Source organism: Myzus persicae, unplaced genomic scaffold, assembly GCF_001856785.1.
Source record: "Myzus persicae strain clone G006 unplaced genomic scaffold, MPER_G0061.0, whole genome shotgun sequence".
In the NCBI taxonomy this organism is placed as follows: Eukaryota; Metazoa; Arthropoda; class Insecta; order Hemiptera; family Aphididae; genus Myzus; species Myzus persicae.
The window spans coordinates 135,205-154,740 of NW_019104155.1; the positions used below are offsets into that span (position 1 = coordinate 135,205).

A 19,536-nucleotide genomic window follows, 5' to 3' on the forward strand; every position below is an offset into this window, starting at 1 on the left:
GGCAGAAGTGGCGCTGAAATTCCAATGTTTATCAGTCACCGCGTCAAAGTCCTTGGCCAGTTGACGTGTTACCGTCGCCACTCGCTGTTGTCGTTTGCTTCTTTTCCTGTTGGATCGGTCGACTGAGAGTTTTGTGACCAAATTCAGCACGACATGTCTGCTGTTGCAGGGCCTACTGGTTTTCGTCGACTTCCGGTTGACGAACGACAATAATCATTGCCGTCGTTCTACACAATCATTAAGAAAAGTTGTAACTGTCCAGCAAAAAGAGGAGAGAAACAGTAATGAACACAAAAATATGAACGACAGTAGAAAAATGATAATTAATATTCACTTCGCCCTCGGATTATTATGTGTCACCGCCGCTGCTGTATTGGGCACCGTCTCTGCAGCGGGTGAGTCAGAATTTAATCTTCGACCCTATGTAATATGTATTAAATATGTTTATTGCATGGTCTATTTAATATTATTTGTTTACTCAGAGGTGTGGCGTGAAATCTAGTTTTTTTGATTTAATAATATTTTAAGGTATTGTAGCTCGGAATATTTACGTATTTTTGTTTTATGGTATTTTGGGCAGGGCATCAGTTATATAAAGGGTGGAACGTCGTAAAAACGTCAGAAATCTGAAGTATAACATATACTATTTTCGCTACTGATTTAATAATAGTACATTTTTCGATGTTGACTCAAATGTTTGTTATAAAACCTTGGACAACTCGAACAACTATTCCATAAGTTATTTTTTAACCAATTGATTACATTTCCATATTCCATTTATAATTAGTATTTTACTATTTAGAAACTACTTAGAAATCTTACTTTAAAATCGAAAATAAGACTTAGTAATATAATTAGTTACATAACTATCATTTGTTCTTAATTTAAAATATGATTTGATTTAATTTCCTATAATGTCATTTAAGTATTTACTATTATTTAAACCCGTGGAATTAAATTGTTTGATAATAAGTACTTAACTATTACAATATTGTATGGTAGCCGGTAGGTATCTATAAATTCTGATACAGGTAATGATACCTATCTATCAACTTTTTTCACAAAATACTTGATTAACTTGACAAAGATGAAACAGGGTATGAAACTATTATACTTTATATTATTATGATTAATATGACCTATAGGCCATATGGTCTTTAAAATAATTTTAAAGATGATCAAAAATGCCATTAGGTAGTTTTTATTTTAATTATCAACTGATTTTAACTAGGTACCTACCCATTTGTCATTGTTATGTTTTTCCATGTTGGTAGGTACTTAATAATTAACTCTCTCTAATGTATTAGGTATTTTACTATTTTGTTATATTTAGTTCCAAGGAAAAGGAATTATTAAATAGGTACCTATAGACTTCATAGTGAACACACTGACCAATAGTTACCTTGTGGATGTAACTTTTGAATCTCATTTTGGTTTAAATTGAGAATTATGTAAATGTATTGAAAATTAATTTGATATTCCTGTAGGCACTTACATTTTGTAGTTAATTTTAATCAATTGTTTTCTACAATTACATAAGTACTGTAATTTATTGACAAAAATCACAAAATTGGTCCAGCGGTATGGAGATTTTACTGTATAATGTTCATGATATTATTAGATTTATAGTTTCTATAGGTATTTAAAACTATAAGAATAGAATTTATAGGGATGCTATGTAAACAATATGTATGTAAATGTGTTTTTTTAGATTTTAATGGTTTTCGTTATAGATAGAATATTAAAATTTATTAGGCAAGCAGATGTTTTTCAATGTTATGACTTAGGAATGTTATGGCTTATAGGATACAGTAATGAGTGTGTTACATAATATTGGTAACTATATATGTACTATATTTTAATGCAACAGATAATTCCAATAGTGACCCAATTAATTATATTGTTTAGTGTTTGTTTTGTTTTTTTAAATATTAAGTTTGATAAACTGTGTAAAATACCTAGTGCTTATGTCTTCTTTGAAAAAATGAGTTATGATAAGATTATAAAAATATTGGCATGTTTATTAGTGTCAGTAGTATTGGATAAAAATTTAATAAACAAATTACAAATTTAATCAATAATAGGTGCAAGTTATTTAGTGAAAACCAAACCTGCAAAATACTAAAATTGTAAATGTCTGTGAATTTTATTTAAATTACTTGAGTAATCTATTGTTGAGAAATAATTTTAGTTTCTGGTTGCAAAATGAAACTAGGTTGAGTCAAAACAATTTCCGGTACTTTTCTTAATTTTTGGGAAATAAAACATCGCTAAAATTTGCAACATTTTAAAAATAGTTTGAAAATGTTATATATAGTTATTACTGTTCTAACTACTGGGTAAAATTAGGTTTGACTTATACGATTTATAAAAAAAAAAGTGTGTAATTCCACAAATATTTTTATGAGAATTTGAAGTTAAATCGTGCGTTCATACGTATACGGTATACGTACATAAAATAAAATTAACCATTTTAGTTATTTTGTTGTACTTTAAAAATAATTATAATCCTTTAAAGTTGAAATATTTTACTGTTATTTAAATTATCATTCTCTATGAAATATTTAAAATATTTATATTAATTTTTTGTTTTTTATCATAGTGTTGATACAATGTTTTAGGTTCGATGTTCGATCAAATAATGTTAACATTTAATACTAGATTCACCTAAGTTACTCTTATTGGCGTGTTTCCTAAGGGGGATGCGGGGTATGTAGCTGCATAGTCTACGACTTCAAGTGAGGGCCCATGTTTATCATACCAAAGCAATTTTAATATTTTCTATAGTATTAATAAAATATTTTTTTTAGTTACCACGTGTCTCGCGGACCCGCGTGAAAATCTAAAGTCTAAACGTATCATTAAGTCTTGTTATCACAGCTTACAACGTTTGCAACACGTAGATATTAGTATATTACCTATTATCTATGTTTCAACATGCCAACTATCATATTATAGGCTCAGATAAGAGGGGCTCAGCCCCCCTAAAACACTTGTTTAATACATACACTACATCACGGCCTATGAAAAAAAATGGATATCTATTTTTTCTCGAAATATTATATTTCATAACAAATTCAGATCAGTACCTAATCACGATTACAATATACATCTTACACAAGTTTTTCAAAACTTAAATAAACTTGTTCAAGTAGCCATTACATTACCAGTCAGTTCTTTGCGAGGGATAATTTTCGGCAATAGGAAGGATCAATACATATTTAGTCTACTATATATCAGGAAGTAGGCGTACTTAATGAAGAAAAAGATATTGTTGTAAACATTGAGGATATTTTCTAAACGCATTTTGTAAAACAGAAAGAATAGGTACAACTAATGTAATTAACTTAGTTTAATAATTTCTTGTGATTAAAATATACATATTTAAGTATTGTAAATTGATGATTTTGGTTGTTAGATTCTGTTTTCTGAGCGCAGCGAGGAATATTTTTTTGTAATTTAAGTGTCCAATAAACTTGAGCTTCAGTCTCCTCCCCCCCTCCCCAAATCTCAAACACTATTTACTCCTATGCCAATTATATTATATACTTACAATAATAAATAATTATTGTTTTTATGGTTTATAATCAAAGGCCATATTATGTAACCATATTATATATTCTATTGTAGTAAAACTATGTGTGATTTTGGATTTTGAAGGAAGCAAAGAAGTTGAGAGGTATATAATCAAAAAGATTGTAGACTGTGTTCTATATATCGTGGAAAAAATGTTTAACGGCTCAAAATCGTTTTTTAAAATAAATTATTTAGGTATACTTTCTTTTAAATTCAATCAAATTACGTCGAGTACCTATCCTAGGCGATGTTCGGTGATTTTTTTTAGTAACAGCCAAGGGGCCTTATTTTTCTAACTGCTTAACCTACGAATAAAGTCTGCACACGCCTTTGGTTATTCTTATTAAAATGATTCTCCACAAAAAATTAATACCCATAAGAACTAAAAGTTAAGTAAGTATATTGAGTAATAATTAATATACTCGCTAATATATTAACACTGTAGCGTCCGGAAATTCATGCGTTAGCATGTTTTTACTGATTTCATCAAAAACTTGCGATGTCAGCTACAAATTTAATTTAGGTAAACGTACACATATATAAATCCAAATTCAAAATGTTAATTTGCATATTACGAGGTTTTTATTTATAGATCGTCAAAATAAATAATTTTTTAAAGCCATGTCGGTGACAAAATATACATCGCACGTTTATACACAGGTATATATAAATGGAAAATAATTAAATAATAAATAAAAATAATGTGTCAAATGTATATCATAATATTATATTTTAGCTATGTTTGATGCGGAGCTGACCTTTTCAGTGTTTAAAAACATGTTAACTGATAACCAGAGTTCAGTTACATTTGAAAATTTATCAAAATATTTGATATTAACTATTTAGCTATATTCGAAAAAAAATGTGTATTTATATTATTTTATAATTGTCTACTATTTAAAATTTATGTTTTATTTTCAAACGTATAAAAAATAATATTTTTAATTATTAATCAACTAAAGTCGAATAAAAATTATAATATTAATAGGTTTGTTATTTATCTATACAGTTATGTATAAAAAGAATTTAAGGGTATATTTCAGTGTTTGTAAAAGGACTTCTACCCACATGTGGTGTACTGTTGTCTTCGTCTTACATACTTACGATAAAGCAAATTCTTAATGTTGGTCGAGTACTCGATTTTGGAAAAATTTTCGAATCGAGTTCTAGTACTCAACTCGGATGAAATTATTTGGTACTTGTAAATAATGTAAATACCAGTAGAGCCTGGCGAGAATTGAATCAAGTATTCGTTTCACTGTTTTGTAAAAAAAATCACATCATTGTAAAATCAATACATTCATTGCTAAGCTCAGAATCTAAAATACTATAAATAGTATTTTATTGAAAAATAAATGTTGAAACAAAATAGCCAAAAGAACTGATATTTTGATAATTTGGCTTAGCAGGAATTTTTATAATGGTGATCTTTTTTTTTCTGAAAAGCCCCTGCAAATGTCCCTAGGTTGCTATCTGACCCCTTTGTAGGTTAGGTTATGCCTAGTCATTATTAACAGTAATAAAATAATTTCTATCGTTGTTATCGACGTTGACTAATTTCTTAGAAGGCCAATCTCTTATTTATTATTTGTCAGTTTAAGTACTTTAAGAGGACGTTATAATTTCATTAAATCATGTTAGCCGTTCATGTTATAGTTTTGAACGCGATGTTGAAGGTACGACATTTTGCAAGTTAAATGTGATTAAAATGCGTAAAAGAATAATTCCAAAAGTTGGCTAATTGGTTTTAAGTCTTAAATTTTTATTAATTAACAAACTGCTCGTAACTAGGTACCTAATTAGATTTTTGTATAGGTTTTGAAAATTTCAGAAAAATAGTTTGAATTTTGATTGGAATTATCAAATTAATTATTTATTGCGCATTAAAAAAAAACTTAAAAACGAAAAAAGATAAAAAGTATAATCTGTAAAATGTTGTTTTATAATGACCTTAAATTATGTATCAAAAATATTTCGAAAAGCATTATTATTTTTTGATAAAATGAGCGTTTATTTTTAAAAGTATAATTTTATTTAAGTAGTAAAATACAGACTACATTATTATTATTGTTATTTATTTTTATTATTCCTTGATAGCTAGAATTAATGTATACAATAGTTTATAATAAGTATATTGATTAGCATTGATTATAATTTATAATTTATTGCTATATAATCAATTATAATAGTTAGAAAAAAATGTCATTAGGGATTCATGCCGGATATAGATAATACTATCATATCAACTTCTGGCAAGTACGAAAAAAATATTTTACACATAAACGATGGTATTTTTGTTATTTTAAATATTTTAAAATAGGACAGTTTATTTGTTTTTTGAAGAGTAGAACTAAAAAAAGCTAAAAAACTATCTATAGTGAGGTGGATAGATTAGTTTGTTTTTTTTACATTTTTAAATATTATTCGTATTATAGAGAACATATTTAATTTCTCTTATCCCTGTTAAAAAATATTTATAAATATCATTATATATGTATATAATAATTTTACCATGCCATAAATCGTTTATAATTTTGTCAATGAATAACATTCACCTAACGGAAAAATTAATACACGTGTATGGGGTATAATTATTTATTGTTGACTTTATTCAATGACATTTTCAAAATATTTAGATAAACGTTAATCTATATATTCCATGGACCTATTCTCACCGTTCTACAGTACGCCGGAGCCCGGAATTATAATTCATTAGCAGATAGTAAATAATAATATTATATATTATTGTGAAATAAATAATAATAATATAGGTAATAAATAATAATAACTATTAATTATTGAATTTTTCAACAATCATACTAGAATTTTATGAATTTTTTTTGTATCCGTAGGTTTGCAGATATTATTAAATCATCTAAATTTAACTTTGAGGAATTAATTAACCTCAATTATACGTACCTAAATGTTAGTTCATTTATTAAGAAAAGATTAAAACTAATTAACACAATTTTTTATAATATTAATAATTTCTATTATTTATTTGGATAAACAAATTTCTAATAACTATTTAATAAATTGTTCAAAATTTAGCCCATAATTCTTCATGCATGATTGAAATCGACGAATCACTTCTCTTTGAGTAGCTTCTAACATCTGTTCCTTTTTAAGTTCTGCACAAGCATTTACAATTTTATTATATATTATATAATTAATTCCTCAAAGTTAAATTTAAATGATTTAACAATATCTGCAAACCTACGGATACAAAAAAAATTCATAAAATTCTTGTATGATTGTTGAAAAATTCAATAATTTTAATCGAAACTTTGACTCGTTGCCATTTAGTCAATTTTGATTTTAGAGCTATGGTAAAAAGGACCAAATCGACTTAAAATAATTCGGTCTATCCAAATTTGGTGATAAAAACACCGGTTGCCATTTAAAAAAAATGCAAGTTGTATTGCGCATGCGCACACGGAAAGATCTAAAAATGTAAAAATCATCAATAAATGTGTATTTATGTATTCCCTATCCCCTTCAGAAAACCGCATATTAATCCGATGTCACTAGACAGAATTATTTAGTGTTACCTTTAAAAGGAATCACACTGTATATATAATATTATTCACATGTCTCTTGGAAAATATAAACATGATCACGCTTTCACAAATGCATTCTTTCTGAACATTGCATATTGTGATAGTTTAACTAAATATTTTTGTTTTTAATTTTTTTCAGATATACATATATGGCCAGATGTTCCTGAACTTACCCTGACATCAGGGGCTGATCTCACACTTAAATGTACAGGAGATGTACCTGTAAAATGGAATCAAAATCAATATGATTCAACGTTACTAATAGAAAAAGTAAGGATTAATACTCAATTTCGATAATGGTTGTGCTTGTTATATAAAGTAATGAACATATCATATTTATCCTAAATAGGTTTTTTCAAAATTCCACAATATACAATTGTGTTTATTTTAAGTTATAATTTGTTTTAATATAATATAACATTTATTTGTTTTGTTAATAAATGAACCCAGTGGTATAACTGTGTAAAAAACTAGAGGGGGCAAAACAATTTACCAACTAAAATCAAAACCCTGAGCCCTCCCCCTTGCCCCTCATAATTACACCACTGAATGAATTATTATCTACTAAAATATTGCATTGCACATTATACCTATTTAATTATTTTATCATTATTCAATACCTATTTAAATTAATTGTTTTATATTTTACAATTTGAATAGAATTCCTCAATCGACATTTCACAAGGACTGGCTAATAATAGTTATATATCTCTACTATCACTTAGTAGAGCAAGTTATTTAGATACTGGATACTACTACTGTGATCCATTGTCTGAAGACTTGGGAGTAGATGAACAAAATTCAGCAAAAATATATATATTTGTTCAGCGTAAGTATTTTAAATTAAAATTAAAAAACATTAGTAGGTTTAGATAATATTGTTTTTTAAACCTTTATTTTTTAAGGTGACAATGTGGTGGTATACCATTTTAATTGAATTAATCTTGTTTCCCATACTTAGACTCGACTACATGAATTAGTTATTTTATGTATATATCTTAAGACCTAATGATTACTTATGTTATATTTAAATTTCATTTTTTGTTTATGTAAAAAATAGTGAAATTAAAAAAATTACATTTTTATAAATTATTGTTGTTGGTGTTTAAACTTCACTCTAAATTAATTAAATAAATGTTGTTTATAATGTTTAGATGATACACATTTATTAGCGGTTCCTGAAAATTTAGTTTTACTATCTCAGGATGAATTTGGTAATGTTATTATACCTTGTCGGCCAACATCACCAGATATAAACATAACACTAACAAAAGACGAAGAAGAGGTAAGGTTTTAATCATGGCTATTCAATATATTTTTGAACAAAGTATATAGTGATTGTTTACTACAAAAATCAATTGGTTAAGAACAAATTATTTCAATTTTATTATTAACTATAACCAGTGGTGTAGCTAGATGGGAATGGGTACCAGGGCAGTAAGTAAACTAGGCCCTATAATTAATATTCTTTCTTCTTCCGTGACTTCGGCCTTTAAGATCATGTCATTCAATACAATTGTCTCCAGATTTCTTATCCAATGATAACTCCTTTCAATCATTCCCTGGTCTCACTTTCTCTACACCTTTTTTACTCTATATTCCCATCTTAGTCTCGGTTTTCCAAGTGATCGTTTCCCTTGTGGTGCATTATCCTGCACTATTCTCAACAGAGACCCTTTTTTACGTCAAGAGTGACCTTTCCACTTAAACCTTATTTAGATGATATCTTCTGTGATGCTTTGATACAGTTTCCAGAGTTTGTTATTTTAACATATTCACTATTCACCTGTACATTCATCTTTGCATGGTACCATAGATTTTCCTCAGTACCTTCCTTTCAAACACTGATAAAGCATTTTTATCCATTTTCTTCAAGGTCCAAGTTTCTGATACACATGCCACAACTGGCTTGATAAGTGTCTAGTATTTTTGGGACTTAAGATTTCTTGAAAATAATCCAGATTCAAGATTGTAATAACTTTGTTAAGCTAAAGTAATATTAATTTCAGATTACTTTTATTATCTTTATTAAAACTCAAAATGTATACCTAATTTTGTTCTTTCAAATGTGAATACCTTATACTTACTATGAAACCATAAATTAAAATAATGAACAGATAATTAATAAATATCTGAAGTAAAAAAGCAATAAGATAAAAATTATAACTATCAGCTTGTAATTATTATTTTTCATTATTATTAGATAGTAAATTATGTATTAGATTTATCATATTTTATCAATACATACCCAATACAATTTATAATTTTTTATGAGCTTTAATATTAGCAAATTGATCCATCACTTCACTCAAATCCGATTTTAAAGCAGTTGTTTTCAATTGCAATAAATGGTAAATATTTGAGTTGATCATAACCGATACTATTTCTTAGATAATTGTTGATAATTTTCAGTTTACTGAAGGATCTTTCAGTTTCAGCAGAAGTTACAGAGATAGTAAAAAATAATGACATTGCCTAGAACATTTCTGTTATATCGCATTCATGCACTCTATATTATACATTATTGTGTGTATTATACTATTGATATTCTATTTTCTGTTCGTCTGATTGTGACTGGTTATTTTGTCCTATGATAGCTATGCTACTGGATGTAGTTGTAGAATACTAGTGGATATAAAATCACTTTTATAATTTATCATCTGTTCTAAAAACACATTTTTATTAATAATATTAAATTTAATAAAAAAAACTTGGGCAAATAAAAACTAATCACTAACTTATATTTAGTTTATCGAAATAAACATTTGTATTGACTAGGAAATAGGAATTGGGTTAACTTATTAAAATTATTTTTATCATAACTTTATAATAATATTTCTAGACTCTATAGTATGCAATCATTGTTAAAAATAAATGAATGAAGAACTTTTTGAACCATACTACTGAGTTCTGACTATACACTCTTGTTGACAAAAAAACTACATATTTTGTTTTTATGAATTAATAAACCAGTGCTTTTTTTTATAACCTGCTTTTCTTTAATACTTGCCCTCTTAGGTACTGGGCAAAGAATTTAAATTTAATTTTACTGCTATGAATAATTTAAAGGAATGAAAAATGTGTATATGTTATTAGCTGTTAATTAATTATTTTTATGATTTTAATTAAATAGCGTAAAACAATTTTACTAATAAATCATTAATTGTGCTGGGTTTTTATATAATATTTGTTGGATACTGAATTTAACTGCACTTTTAGTTGATCATATTTATTAGCTTTTATACAATGTTATAATTAATTAATTTTTGTATGTACTAACATTTTGATATTATTTGCTGTGTTTTGGATGTGAATGCTTAAATTTTCTTTCAATTTAGTTGGTGCCTGGTAACACATATGATGGCATGGAATTGCATTATGACCCAAAGCTTGGATTCTTACTCTATTCAGTGACAATGTTTAGTTCGGGAATATATTCTTGTAATGCTGAGTACTATGACAAAAAAAGTCGTGCAACTTACCATATTGTTATTATGTGTAAGGATATTTTAGTCTTGTTTTGTATCTATTTAATTTTTTTAATTTGCTTAACTGCGTTTGGCTTCAGAGTGTATTTTACATACAAAATTGTTGTGTATGTAACTTTAAAAAAAGAAAAAAAATTATATTCATATTTCAGATTACTGAGACTTTAGAGTATGATCCAAAAATAGGATATACACTTAGGTCACCTTCAGTTCAAGATTCTGGTGTATTCTATTGTGAGGCAAAAAGAAATAACACCAATGAATTACGAGAATTAACTGTTCACATTAATCGTGAGTTAGTATTGTTACTTACATGGTGATTGGTTATTGAATGTAGGTTATATATAATTTAAAGATATAATTCACAATTTAATAGGCAAAATTCGCTAGTTTGTTATCTAAATTTAGGTTGACTTGATTTATAAAAAAGTCTATATATAATTTATGCTATACATTTTTATTTAATACCTTTTAAGATAAATATATTTTTTTTATAAAATAAACTACAAGTTTCAACAGTTCTTTTTGGTTCCAGACTAAATTATAACACTCAACAATTATTTTTGTTAATGCGGGTAAAAATTCTCTACTTCTACATTATAAGCTGGAATAGCAAGAATATTTTGACAAATATAGGGTAATTCAGAGTACTGTTCACTACAGTCACAATTTTTCAAGTTTTCTATCCACCTCTCATATAAACTAAATTAAATTTTCTTTATTTAGAATTAGTTGATTATTTATGTGGTACTGTCATGTCTCAGTTGTATTTGTAATTTATTGAGTTTTAATTTTAAGTTATATTATTATAACATTATAATACATATTTGATTTCTGAAAAATCAAGAAATAGTTTATTTGTTTATTTATTTACTTTTAATGTTTAATTCAATTTTAATTATTTAGAACTATAATTTACATAAGTTTTATTATTGTAATGAGGTATGTTATGGTTTATGAGTTTTTGACTAATGAGGTTCAGGTTATTATTTGAAATTACAATTTTAAATATATTTTAATCATTAATAAATATTTTTAGTATTTGACAGGCTTTTTGCATTTAAACGGCTTTAATTTTATATCAATTGCATATTGAAAATATTTCATTTTTAAATGTAAACGTGATTTATAATTATAATTTTCAGCTAAGGTGCATAAAGTAGTTATGCCTTATATCAATAGCAGTGATGCACATACAGATCATTTAATTATTGGTCAAAATTTAACCCTAAATTGTTCTGTAAGCATGGATCTTGGTATTTCTTTCACATTACATTGGAAAGTTCCTAATGAACAGAAGCTTCAGGTTTGATATTTATCTGACAAATTTATTAATGATATTACATTTTTTATTAATTGTTAAGGCTTAAGCGTTAAGCCTATAAGCCTTATAAGCTATAATAGTCAAATACTAATAGCTTAAAAAAAATTATTATTACATGTTTGATTTTTTTTTAAGACTGGACATGTGTTAGTTGGCAAAGAAAATTTCTATAATGGTTTGAAACATGGAATTGGGAAAAGTGTTGGTAGTCGATTATTGAGTATTAAAAACATAACTTCCGAAGATGAAGGAGATTATGTTTGTGAAGTAACGGTACATTCTGGACATAAAAACCGTGCTACATACAAACTTAAGGCATTCAGTAAGTCTTACAGATATTTTATAACTAAATTATTTCATATTTAAATATATATTTGCAGCACCTGATATGACATATTTAAGTTTATCAGTCCAAGGTAATGTTTATGTAATAACACGTAAGGCAGGAACTCGGCGGGTGCAATGGATAATTCAAGTATCAGCGTACCCAAAACCATCTCTTGTATGGTAATAAAAAAAACAATTAAACAAATAATTCAAACTATTACTAATGTAAAGCTTGTAATTATTGTATATTATATTTTGTGTCTTTAGGAGAGACCCTAATGGTAAAGAATTAGGGATGAATCCAGAAAAAGTATCAGTGGAAAATGACAAAAGTACATCCAAATTAGTAATAAAAGATTTACAACTGTATGATTCTGGTACATATGAATTAGTTGCAGATAATGATGCACATGTGAAACAAATTACTGTAACTTTGCTAGTTGAAGGTAGTTGATGATACTAAAATTGTTGGATGTAGTGGTTTTATATTTTGTTTAAAATTTTTCAGACAAACCATTAGTTCAAATAACTAATAGTTCTAACTTAAAGGTATTTTATGAACTAGGAAAAATATATAGTGTTGAATGTTATATTGGTGGTTATCCTTTGCCAGAAGTTGAGTGGGCTTTTAAAAAGTGCCCAAATTATCCTGAATGCGAAGAATCATTTACCCAGATTCCTGTAAATTTGTTTGTTGATACCTATTTTCCTAACAAATTAATAAATAATGTGTAAAATAATATTTTAAATTCGCAGAGAAGCATGTATAAAGAAACTGTGTTTAAAGAAACATTCCTTATATCATTAGTGAATATTACTGCTATTGAAACTGGAATACTTTTTTGTAACGCTACAAATGAATTTGGAAATAATAATCATGAATCTACGTTTTTTGTAACTGGTAAGATCATAATTTTATTAACATTCTGTACTTAACACTAAGTTTAAATATATAATATACTAGCTGCCCGTCACTGTTGTCTGTACCAAAGATAAGTTTTTTTTTATAAATATATTTGTGAAAAAAATGTTGTGTTTTCGATTGATGCGATCACTAGCAAACAGCTTTTCATTTGTATTATATTATAGAATAGAATATATAATTATAAATATATTATGACAATATAGCAACTGCACGGTGTCAGAATCGATAACAATGTATGTGTGTACAATATATTATTATATAAAAAGAAGGAAACTATTGAAATTGAAAGCCACAGATAATACAGATGTCAATAGATTATAGATTAACTTACACTACCATCTATTAGTAGCTTAAAAATGTATAAATAGATACTCTTTGTCTGTGTCCTATAAAGTATTCCTAAGTTTGCATTTAAAATTAATAAAGGGTCGCTTATCGAGAAAACAACTATCCTATCTATCAAGTTGGACCAAGCGAGAGGCATTTACAAAATTTCATTAAAATCTGTCTTGTGAATTAAGATTAGCTTGAATGAACATTGTGATACATAATTTGTATATACATAAGATATTATATTACATTGATATGAATTATGATTATAATCTTTAGTTTAATATTTTACAAAACAAAAAAATAAGAAATAAGAAAAAAAAAATTAGTTTTCTAATTTCAATTACAAACATTATTATGTTATACTAACAATGATATAATATTATTATAGATGTATCAAATGGGTTGGGGATCAAAGGACCACCAATTGTTGTTGATGGCGACGATATAACAATTGAATGTGGGGCTTCTAAATATAATTATAATGAAAATATTAAATGGATCTATCGTGATTTAAATAATATAGAAAGTCCAGTGAATAACGATAAAAGTAAGCATATTTATTTCAGTGCAAAAAAAATTAATTGTTATTCAAACTGTGTTTTATTGATATTTTATTTATTTATTTAAAGTATACACAAATTTTATTTTTGTTAAATAAAAATAATAGATTTCTGGTTTAAAATTTTTCTAAATTATTTGTGATGTGTGTGTTTAGATGTCATCTTAACAAATAATAAAACAGCACTTTCGTATCGTTCGTATTTAATGATAAAAAATATCACAAATACATTTGATGGCGAATATTTGTGTATGGTGCCCGAATCGTACGAGAAGAATTCAGCAACAATATTGTATTCTGTATTAGTCCAGAGTAAATATTTTTCTAAAATCAAAATAATATTATAGTTTATATTTTATAACTTTGTTTTTATATAATACAAAGTTGATTGTTAAAATAAAATTACAGAATCAAAAATACCAGTTATTAGTGAATTATCAAATTCAAGTATTTCGAAAGTAAAAACTGGTAAACCAGCCCAATTTAATTGTTATATTAAAGAAGGCATGCCACCACCTACTGTTACATGGTTTAAAGTGAGTATTATTGTTTGTTAAAAATAATATAATCTATCATAACAATTTTATTTTAACTTATAGAATGGTCAAATATTAAGGTTAAATAAAAATGATAGTAATAGGCTCGAATTGCGGGATAAAAATCAAACACTTGTAATACGATTTACTGCATTAGAAGATGAAGGCTATTATGTATGCAATATTTCAAATAAAGTTGGCAGTGCTATTTCAACAAATACATTGTATCTTATTGGTATGATTTTAAAATATAATATATATACATAGTATTAAAAATAAAAGGTTCTTATTATATTTGATAACTTATTTAATATTTTTATAAAAATGTGTTGTTTTATAGATAAACCTTTAGAGCATGAACATTTTAGTCTCATCGCATTTTGTTCTGTGTTAACTATTCTTTTGGGAGTTCTTATGATATGCTGTGCTGTACATTTAAAGAGAGAAAAGGTAATTACTAACTATCAATTGTTATATTTTTAATCAAACATAAATAATATAATAGTATATTTTTAAACTACATTCAATATTTATACAAACATTTCTACTGTAGAAGTTAAAAAAAGAATTAGCTCTAGCTGGTCTTTTACATTTTGAGAATGGTGCTGTTGAAAGTTGGAATCCTGATTTGGGAATTGAAGAACAGGCAGAACTACTTCCTTACGATAAACGCTGGGAGTTTCCTAGGGATAAACTAAAACTTGGTAAGCAATTTAATAAATTTGAATTATAATATTTTATTTAATGAAGGAATAGATATTGATAGTATGCATTTACTATTATATTTAAATCTATATAAAATTATAAATATTTATATTATTATTTTATTCTCAGGTAAGCAATTAGGTTCGGGAGCATTTGGAGTTGTCTTTAAAGCTGATGCAATTGGTATAATTGATAAAGATACCACTACAACTGTTGCGGTAAAAATGATTAAACCAAACACAGATCCGTCATACATCAAAGCCTTAGCTTCTGAATTGAAGATTATGATACATCTTGGTAGGCATTTAAACGTAGTCAACTTACTTGGAGCTTACACTGGAAACATAAACAAAAGTAATGATACTTTAAATATTGTTGGTTGACTCAATTGTCTTATCAAATTATTAACTATATTATATACTTTAGGAGAATTGATGGTAATTGTAGAGTATTGCCGTTTTGGAAATATCCATCAATACATGTTGAAACAGAGGGACTGTTTTGTGAACCAAATTTCAACAGATGGCTATTTAGATTACAATATTAAAACAATATCTAAGTAATTTGAACTTGAAATTAGCATTTTTAACCCATCAATGTAGTTATTTAATAATAATTTTTAACTGTTTTTTGTTAATTAGAAATCCATACTATGTAAATGTTCCTAACAATACCAATTTATCTGAAAAATGTGATGATAGTAGTACACAAATTGGTTCTGATGGATATTTGGTACCTGATGAAGTTGAACCCGAGTGGCGGAGCAACTATCGTGGAGATTATAAAAATTTAATTGTTAAACCATCATGTACCCATGACTTAATATGTTGGTCATTTCAAGTAGCACGGGGAATGGAATATCTTGCTAGTAGAAAAGTATATACCTGAAATAAGAAATTTATAAATATTGAATAGTTAATGTTTAACATTTTTTTGCAAGATTCTACATGGCGATTTAGCAACAAGAAATATTCTATTGGCTGAAGAAAATATTGTTAAAATATGTGATTTTGGATTTGCAAAAACTATGTACAATAGTGAAAACTACAAAAAGAAGTCTGATAAGGTACCTATTAAACTATACATACTATACTCAATTCCACTAGAGAAAGATTGCACATGTCCCATCACAGTGCCATATACCGGCTGTTATGTGAAGTTGATTTCACAGCTCAGTAATCATTCAATATACCCAAAATGGCACCTTTCTCTTGTGGTTAGGAGTACAGATATTTTTTTCATTATGTTTTTCCAGTATTTTCAATACCTAGTTATTTTTAATTTGCAGGATCTTTTGCCAGTAAAATGGATGGCAATTGAATCTCTCCGTGATCGGGTTTTTTCAACACAATCTGATGTTTGGGCATTTGGTATTGTTCTGTGGGAAATATTCTCATTAGCAGTTACTCCATATCCAAGTAAATATATTTTAATTAATTAATTTTTTATGATGCCATTTAAACATATGGTGAAAAATTAAATCTGTCAATATTTTGTTTACTTTATTAGATATTCAAAAATTTAATGACCTATTCAATAAACTGGTTGAAGGTTATCGAATGGAACAGCCAAAATATGCCAATTCTGAAATGTAATTTAAAAAAAAAAAAACTGTTTTCAATTAAAGTTGTCAATAGTTATACTATTTTAAAGTTTATTAATTTTTTTTTTATGTTTAGATATAATATAATGTTAGATTGTTGGAAAATGAACCCTATGACAAGGCCTTCATTCACTGATTTAGCTGAACGTCTGGGCGATTTATTACAAGATGGTACTAAATCAGTAAGTTACAAATAATAATATATCTTATAAATAATGTATACATATATATATTAAAAACTTAAATGGTATTAATATTTCACTTATAGCATTATATGAATTTAAATGAGGTATATATGAGAATGAATACAGAGGGATCAGTTTCAACTGATTACTTAAGTCTTTTAACGGCACCAACATATTTGAATTGTTCAACCGTATCTGAAAACAATTTAAATTCATGTCTAAACAGTTCTGAACATTCAGATAACAAAGATGATTTGGAATTGAGGCCTATGTTGCATAATCCAGGTTAGTTGAATTACCTATAATAATTTTTTATATAATTTTATTTGTTGAATGTTAATTATTAGTTGAATAGCTCTTAACTGCTTTGTAGACTTAACATTAGTATTTATGGTTGATGTTATTTAATACTTTTATCAAACTGTATTTTATTGTGTTATATAATTTTTAGTTGAGTGTTCTGGTTACATAAACCTAACAAAACCATCGTCTTTTTCTAATCCCAATTATGATGTTGTTGATAAATCCAAAAATTATTCGTACTTACAATCACCGTGTCCAAGGTACACATTTCATTTTTTGCTCATTAAAGTACATGCATTTTTTGCTTTTTATTAACTTATTAACTCTTTAAGTGCTTATTACTGAGGATGCTCATGTGAATTTGTAACCTTTGTCTAGCATGTTATGCTTACTTTAGATATAAAATTATACTTTTCTTATACTCTGTCTTATATAAGAGTAATCTTAGACGCGATGGGTATGGCAAACATGTACCAAGTACAGCGGTCATAGAAATTTCACTTGTTATTCCAATAACCAACTACCTTACATTTTTCTAAGATTAACACGATAAACCAATTATTGGAAATGAAAATCAACAAACAATGATTTAATTGAGGGATTGACCAAAACAGACAAAAAGTGATTGCCACCCAAAGTTTCTCTTAGATGTGATAGAGTATAGGATGAATAAAGTAAAAGACTTATGGTGAAGAATATTAGTTACATAATTGATTATCAAATATAGATATGAGTACTCTATTAAAGTGTCTTAATGTTGAATTCCTTTTTATATCTAATGTTTACTATGTATAAGAAAATAAGTAAATAATATAAATATCTCACTTACAAAATGGAAGTATTCAAATAAACTTTGACACAAATGTACTGTCAATGTAAAGTGTAAACTAATACTAATACTCTTCTATAGATTTGGTTATAGATTAATTAAATCTAATATTTACTAAAAGTTCTTTAAAATGTAAATTTTTAATATAATTCATAAAATAAATAATTATACCAAATCTATGTGTTTTTCTTAATTTTTTAATAATTTTTACATATTATATTATGTTGCAATATTCCTGTAACATCCTAAAGATTTCCATGAAAAAATAATATTTCTTAATTTGGATTTTTAAGAGTAATCTATAAGCAATTTCAATTTGATGACAATTTAAAAAAATGTTTTTAAAATTTTCAAAATAGTTCTCTTCTAGTCAAAAAAAAAAAAAAATGATTGTAAATGTATAAAAATTAACTATGTTACAGTTTTAATTTTCTGGACATTTATGATTATGTTATAAAAATACAAAAACAAATTGCATTTTTCACAATCAGCTATGATTTTAATGCTAACTTTTTTCTGTATAAAATTGCTAAAAATACCTATGAATATACCCACTTTTAATAAAGCAAAAACTAATATCGTTTTAATTGTACACACAATTTAATTTTGAATTACCACGTAAAATTAATATATATTCTTACTTAGAATCTTAAATGGTAGGGATTTAATGCAATATTAACATATTAACATTGATAGAATCAACTAACTAAATAATCTGATATTGACTATTTATTTTTAGTTATGTTTGATGGAACCAGAAACCCTTAAAGATTACAATTTTGCCACGGTTAAATTATTTAATGGCATTGTTACCGTTTCTGTTTTAATTTATTATTATGTAATGACAAATGACTGATGAACAAACATATTTTTTTGAATATATCAATATCATTTTGATTTGATGATATTGTATCTAAGTATTATGAAGACTTGAGATTAAATATATATTGTATATATAGTATATACATATTGTTAATGAAAAATAATTAAGTAATTTCAAGATTTAAATTACATATCATTTATTATTATATATTTTTAATATTTATTAATGCCCAAAAAAACTTCACTAAATGAATATTAAGTTTATAATTATCTGACATGATCATGCATCACTTATACATTTTAATTTTGGATTAATTAACTAATGTATATTTTATTTATATTTTATAAGATAAATTGTATGTTGTAAGTAACTAGAATAACACTATGGATTGACTTGCTAGGCTTATTTAAGTTGATGATTGCTGAAATATTGCTAATGTATTTACACTATATATTTTATA

At 26.3% G+C, this 19,536-nt stretch overlaps 1 protein-coding gene across 5 annotated transcripts; it reads left to right on the forward strand.

Annotated features, from left to right (window-relative positions):
• The first annotated feature begins 40 nt into the window (after positions 1-40).
• LOC111039349 (vascular endothelial growth factor receptor 1) lies at positions 41-19,263 on the forward strand. 5 transcript variants are annotated; one of them, XM_022322829.1, is made up of 27 exons: positions 41-395; positions 7,276-7,406; positions 7,797-7,965; positions 8,291-8,421; positions 10,475-10,634; positions 11,770-11,930; positions 12,084-12,270; positions 12,329-12,455; positions 12,543-12,721; positions 12,784-12,956; positions 13,032-13,176; positions 13,922-14,080; positions 14,249-14,404; positions 14,501-14,628; positions 14,692-14,863; positions 14,969-15,078; positions 15,182-15,332; positions 15,463-15,687; positions 15,760-15,892; positions 15,975-16,209; positions 16,274-16,399; positions 16,622-16,751; positions 16,843-16,924; positions 17,013-17,118; positions 17,205-17,406; positions 17,573-17,684; positions 18,993-19,003. In XM_022322829.1, the coding sequence occupies exons 1-27, from the start codon at positions 299-301 to the stop codon at positions 19,000-19,002; spliced, it is 3,897 nt and encodes a 1,298-aa protein (XP_022178521.1). In that variant the 5' UTR covers positions 41-298; the 3' UTR covers position 19,003. The 5 variants fall into 5 exon arrangements, with proteins under 5 accessions (XP_022178521.1, XP_022178522.1, XP_022178523.1 ...); XM_022322830.1 differs by lacking the exon at positions 10,475-10,634 and adding an exon at positions 10,777-10,915; XM_022322831.1 differs by lacking the exon at positions 17,573-17,684 and having other exon boundaries at positions 18,993-19,263.
• Positions 19,264-19,536: the final 273 nt, after the last annotated feature.

Coding starts and splice junctions, on each gene's coding strand:
- LOC111039349 (XM_022322829.1), top strand. CDS start 299: ATGAACGACAGTAGAAAAATGATAATTAATATTCACTTCGCCCTCGGA. Junction 15,688..15,759: donor CACTGGAAACATAAACAAAA/GTAATGATACTT, acceptor TATATACTTTAG/GAGAATTGATGGTAATTGTA. Junction 16,210..16,273: donor AATATCTTGCTAGTAGAAAA/GTATATACCTGA, acceptor TTTTTTTGCAAG/ATTCTACATGGCGATTTAGC.